Source organism: Oncorhynchus tshawytscha, linkage group LG07, assembly GCF_018296145.1.
Source record: "Oncorhynchus tshawytscha isolate Ot180627B linkage group LG07, Otsh_v2.0, whole genome shotgun sequence".
NCBI lineage: Eukaryota > Metazoa > Chordata > Actinopteri > Salmoniformes > Salmonidae > Oncorhynchus > Oncorhynchus tshawytscha.
The window spans coordinates 10,194,455-10,200,336 of record NC_056435.1 but is presented as its reverse complement, the minus strand read 5'-3'; the positions used below and the strand labels follow the sequence as shown (position 1 = coordinate 10,200,336).

The 5,882-nt window shown below is 42.6% G+C and overlaps 1 protein-coding gene across 2 annotated transcripts in view; it reads right to left on the bottom strand.

Annotated features, from left to right (window-relative positions):
- The window catches only part of LOC112253779 (signal transducer and activator of transcription 1-alpha/beta), a 48,705-nt gene that overhangs the window by 18,918 nt on the left and 23,905 nt on the right, over window positions 1–5,882 (bottom strand). The window contains exons 20-22 of one of the 2 annotated variants that reach the window (XM_042324083.1): window positions 3,507–3,582; window positions 3,249–3,368; window positions 559–718 (exon numbers count right to left, since the gene is read on the bottom strand). In XM_042324083.1, the coding sequence (XP_042180017.1) occupies window positions 3,281–3,368; window positions 3,507–3,582 (164 nt within the window). In that variant the 3' untranslated portion in view covers window positions 559–718; window positions 3,249–3,280. Of the gene's footprint in view, window positions 1–558; window positions 719–3,248; window positions 3,369–3,506; window positions 3,583–5,882 lie in introns of those variants that run through there. The other variant, XM_024425762.2, reaches the window with a different exon arrangement.

The window sequence follows — 5,882 nt, the reverse complement described above, 5'->3', positions numbered from 1 at the left end:
ACCTGGCATAGCCATACTCCCTGTGGCGCCGCCCCCCCCAAGACATTTTGGGGCTGACTCTCAGGCTTCCATCCGCGTCGCCGTGCTGCCTCCTCATACCAGCGCCTCTCCGCCTCAGTTCTTCTTTGGGCGGCGATATTCTCCTGGCTGAGCCCAGGGTCCTCTTCTGTCTAATTTGTCCTCCCATGTCCAGTACTCCTCGCTGCTCCTGCTGCCTTTCACCACGCCGCTTGGTCCTGTTGTGGTGGGCGATTCTGTCAGGGATTTCCTCCTCTCCTCCCGAAGAGGGAGGCGAAAAGGGATCAGAGGACCAATATGCAGCATCGTAAGTGTCCATGGTTCTTTTAATACGTAAATGTACACATGAACAACCGACTACAAAACAAGAAACGTGAAAACCCAAAACAGCCCTATCTGGTGCAAAACACAGAGACAGGAACAATCACCCACAAACACACAGTGAAACCCAGGCTACCTAAGTATGATTCTCAATCAGAGACAACTAATGACACCTGCCTCTGATTGAGAACCATACTAGGCCAAAACATAGAAATACCCAAATCATAGACAAACAAACAGACTGCCCACCCAAACTCACGCCCTGACCATACTAAATAATGACAAAACAAAAAGGAAATAAAAGGTCAGAACGTGACATCCTGCCTGTCCATCGGCTCAGTTGCGGTCCAAGTCCAGTGTGTTCTCAAATTGCAGTCATCTACAGAGGATGATTAAAAAAGTCCATGTAAATAAAAATGTATTTTCATTAAGGAACCAGAAAATCAATGCCACAATGATAATGACATGCTGTACAACAATATTTTCACAAAGTCAAATTAATTTGTGTTATAGGCTTCCTGCTGCTTGTATCTAAACCAAAGTAGATGCTTATAAGATTGTTTTGTACATCAGTTGGAGTCTCTATAATCTACAATATGAGGTCCTAAACCTACATCACCATAAAGTATGTGGACACCTTCAAATTTGTGGATTCGGCTATTTCAGTCACACCCATTGCTGACGTAAATAAAAATCAGTACACAGCCATGCAATCTCCATAGACAAACATTGGCAGCAGAATGGCCATACTGAAGAGCTCAGTGACTTTCAACGTGGCACCGTTCATCAAATGTCTGACCTGCTAGAGCTGCCCTTGTCAACTGTAAGTGCTGTTATTGTGAAGTGAAAACGTCTAGGAGCAACAATGGCTCAGCCGCGAAGTGATAGGTCACAAACTCACAGAACGGGACCGCCCGAGTGATGAAGCGCATAAAAATTGTCTGTCCTCGGTTGCAACACTCACTACCGAGTTCCAAACTTCCTCGAAGCAACATCAGCACAAAAACTGTTCGTTGGGAGCTTCATGAAATGGGTTTCCATGGCCGAGCAGCCGCACACATAAGCCTTAGATCACCATGCACAATGCCAAGCGTCGGCTGGAGTGGTGTAAAGCTCGCCGCCTTTGGACTCAGGAGCAGTGGAAACGCATTCTTTGGAGTGATGAATCACTTTCCACCATCTGGCAGTCTGACGGACAAATCTGGATTTTGGAAAATGCTACCTGCCCGAATGCATAGTGCCAACTGTAAAAAGTCTGGTGGAGGAGCGTAATGGTCTGGGGGCTGTTAACTGGTTTGGGCTAGGTCCCTTAGTTCCAGTGAAGGAAATCTTAATGCTACAGCATACAATGACATTCTAGAAAATTCTATGCTTCCAACTTTGTGGCAACAGTTTGGGGAAGGCCCTCTCCTGTTCCAGCATGACAATACCTTTGTGCATAAAGTGAGGTCCATAGAGAAATTGCTGAAGCTTGCTGAACATATCAAGAATCTTGCAGATCTGTTTCATGGGCTTAGTAACCTCAAATGTAGAGTACTTGCCTACAATTGGCACATTGAATCAACATCCCTGTCCCAGACAACTGGTCAAGAAATGGAAGGCTAAGTGATACTGAACAGAGAGATCTACAGTATATCGGAATGTAGGAATTCATTTAAGATATACAATATACCACAACCTCATTCAATTAATTAAACTTTGACCTACGAGCACCATCATCCACTGTCACAACACTGTCAGGGGACGCCATCACCCACTTACACCAAGGTGGCTCAATTTACCCTGTCCATTTGCTCAATTTACCCCACACCGGGGAAAGTTGTGTGAAGAAACCACTTTTTTGGGACAAGCTATGTTTTCAGACCTGTTATGTTTACATGAATTCAGATTATTTCCATGGATGCACAACATCCTGAAATATACCGTATGTATACTGAACCTAAATATAAACACAACATGCAACAATTTCAAAGATTTTACAGAGTTACAGCTCACATATGTAAATCAGTCAATTGAAATAAATTAATTAGGATTTCACATGACCGGGCAGGGGTGTCCACCCACTGGGCAGCCCATCAGAATTAGTTCTCTGGCACAAAATGTCTTTATTAAAGACAGAAATACTCCTCAGACAATCCCACAGGTGACTAAGCCGGATGTGGAGGTCCTGGGCTGGCGTGGTTACAAATAGTCTGCGGTTCTGAGGCTGGTTTGACATACTACCAAATTCTCTATAATGGAGGCAGCTTATGATAGAGAACTTAACATTAAATTCTCTGGCAACAGCTCTGGTGGACATTCCTGTAGTCAGCATGCCAATTGCACACTCAATCAGAACTTGAGACATCTGTGGCATTGTGTTCGGTGTCAAAACTGCACATTTTAAAGTGGCCTTTTATTGTCCACAGCAGCTGTGCACCTGTGTAATGATCATGCTGTTTAATCAGCTTTTTGATATGCCACACCTATCAGGTGGATGGATTCTCTTGGCTAAGGAGAAATGCTTACTAACAGTGATGTAACCAAATATGTGCTCATAATTTTAGAGAAATACGTTTTGTGAATCTGAAAAATTATTTATTATTTCAGCTCATGAACCATGGGACCCACTTTACATGTTGCGTATATATTTTTTGTTTTGCGTAGATAGCTTTGTTAGAAATAATACTACACTCTTAGAAAAAAAGCCCTTAAAATAACCCATTTTGGTTCCAGATAAAAACCCTTTTGGATCTTTCCACAAAGGGTTCTACATGAAACCTTACATGGCTCTACCTGGAACCAAAAAGGGTTCTCCTATGGGGACAGCCACAGAACCCATTTGGAACCCTTTTCTAAGAGTGTATATTTCCCTTGACATAGTAATGCTGAATATCACAGTAAAGAGCCAGAGAGGAAATTGCACTTACCACAGCAGTATCAATATTCTTAGGACTTCCACTCAAAAATGGAGCACTAGCCTACTTTCCAGCTCTTCAAACACTTCTCGCGACATGAGCATCATCTTGTCTTGCAGTCTAGATGGATGACTAAAACACATAGCAAAATAAGGGTTAATTAAATCAGATTATGGATTATACCCAAACCAGAACATTGAAAATAAAATGTCTTCCTGTTATAGATTAAGACATATGTAACGTATGAAGGGTAGCCTACTCTAAACTTACACTTCTGACACTGATATTAAATATTTCTTTATGTATCCTGTGACGGTGGGACTCTCCACATCCATGGGCTCGGATGCTGAAAAACAAAATGGTGGACGATTAAAGAGGTGTTGTTTAGGGATGCACCGATATTACATTTTTGTCCGATACCGATATCTTCCGTGGCCTCTCTTCCTCGGTACGCACTATCATTGTGTCTTTTTCCATCTTGTCCAGCTGTGTATGTAACATTTCACATAAACCCTGTTTCTTGTTTGCATCGAAGTAGCGGTCCTTGTACCTAGCATCGAGCATGGTGGTGACACAGTAAAGTGGCTAAGAGAGAATACCACCAAATTGCTTGTTCACAGCCTCGAGGACTTTTGTAAGTTAACCCAACGGTCTGTGTCGGCAATTTTGTTGAGCAGGCGTTTCAATACCATGACAGAGGGTGTTATGTCTGCTGCAGATGAGCTTATTTCTCAAGTCAGTTGTTCGAATGGAGCTAGGAGTGTTCATGTTTCCCAGTTTCAAACATGTTCTTAAAATGCCATTGAAATGGCAGCAACGGTATGAAAACCAGCACATTCTTGAGCATGCAAAACAACTTTCCTCAGTTCAAAATCCTTGTCGACACACTGTGCTGTCAGACTCATAATGCTCATGGGGCAGACGTCGCTGGTCCAAATGTCAGTCGTGAAGCTAATAGCAGTGACTCTCACGGATGTGAGTTTCAACAAGAATGTTTAACTCCGGTAGGGCAACATCTGAAAAATAGCGACTACCCGGGCTCGACCAATCGGCGAAAGCCAACATCATCCACGACAACGCACGGTTGATTGTCAAGGGCAATGGATTCCACGATCTTGGCATTAATGGATTTCGCCTTCTAGTTGTCTCGCTTAAATTTTCTTATCCTTTAAAACGACTGCTGGACTTGAACTTGTTTAGTTGTTGGAAGTGTACGCTTAGTATTTTCTGCTTTTGTTCTGTGTAGCGCTGTATTTCTCGTGGCGTCATTACGTCATCGACCTATGTTATATAGGTATGCACATCAGCTTTGACATCGGTTTTGCACATCGGCGTTAAACTAGACATGCCGATGTTGGCCTTTTCAGCTAATATCGTCCGATTCCAAAATGCTCACCAATATATCGTGCATCCCGAGTGTTGTTCATAATAAACATCCCCAAAGGTTTACCAGACATCATGGTCAGAGGGGATTTTAAACAGAAAGCCTAATCTTTTCACTTCCATTTTCTGACCAACATTAGATTTTTAATTCCTATAATTCTATAATGTGAAATGTCTTATCATTTTGTAAACACATATTTGATATTTTATTTATTTATTTATTTTACCTTTATTTAACCAGGTAGGCAAGTTGAGAACAAGTTCTCATTTACAATTGCGACCTGGCCAAGATAAAGCAAAGCAGTTCGACAGATACAACGACAGAGTTACACATGGAGTAAAACAAACATACAGTCAATAATACAGTATAAACAAGTCTATATACAATGTGAGCAAATGAGGTGAGAAGGGAGGTAAAGGCAAAAAAGGCCATGGTGGCAAAGTAAATACAATATAGCAAGTAAAACACTGGAATGGTAGTTTTGCAATGGAAGAATGTGCAAAGTAGAAATAAAAATAATGGGGTGCAAAGGAGCAAAATAAATAAATAACAATTAAATACAGTTGGGAAAGAGGTAGTTGTTTGGGCTAAATTATAGGTGGGCTATGTACAGGTGCAGTAATCTGTGAGCTGCTCTGACAGTTGGTGCTTAATGTTAGTGAGGGAGATAAGTGTTTCCAGTTTCAGAGATTTTTGTAGTTCGTTCCAGTCATTGGCAGCAGAGAACTGGAAGGAGAGGCGGCCAAAGAAAGAATTGGTTTTGGGGGTGACTAGAGAGATATACCTGCTGGAGCGTGTGCTACAGGTGGGAGATGCTATGGTGACCAGCGAGCTGAGATAAAGGGGGGACTTTGCCTAGCAGGGTCTTGTAGATGACATGGAGCCAGTGGGTTTGGCGACGAGTATGATGCGAGGGCCAGCCAACGAGAGCGTACAGGTCGCAATGGTGGGTAGTATATGGGGCTTTGGTGACAAAACGGATTGCACTGTGATAGACTGCATCCAATTTGTTGAGTAGGGTATTGGAGGCTATTTTGTAAATGACATCGCCAAAGTCGAGGATTGGTAGGATGGTCAGTTTTACAAGGGTATGTTTGGCAGCATGAGTGAAGGATGCTTTGTTGCGAAATAGGAAGCCAATTCTAGATTTAACTTTGGATTGGAGATGTTTGATATGGGTCTGGAAGGAGAGTTTACAGTCTAACCAGACTGTAGCGGTTTCTAGTGGTGATGAAAGAGAGTCGGAGCAGAGCGCCATAGGA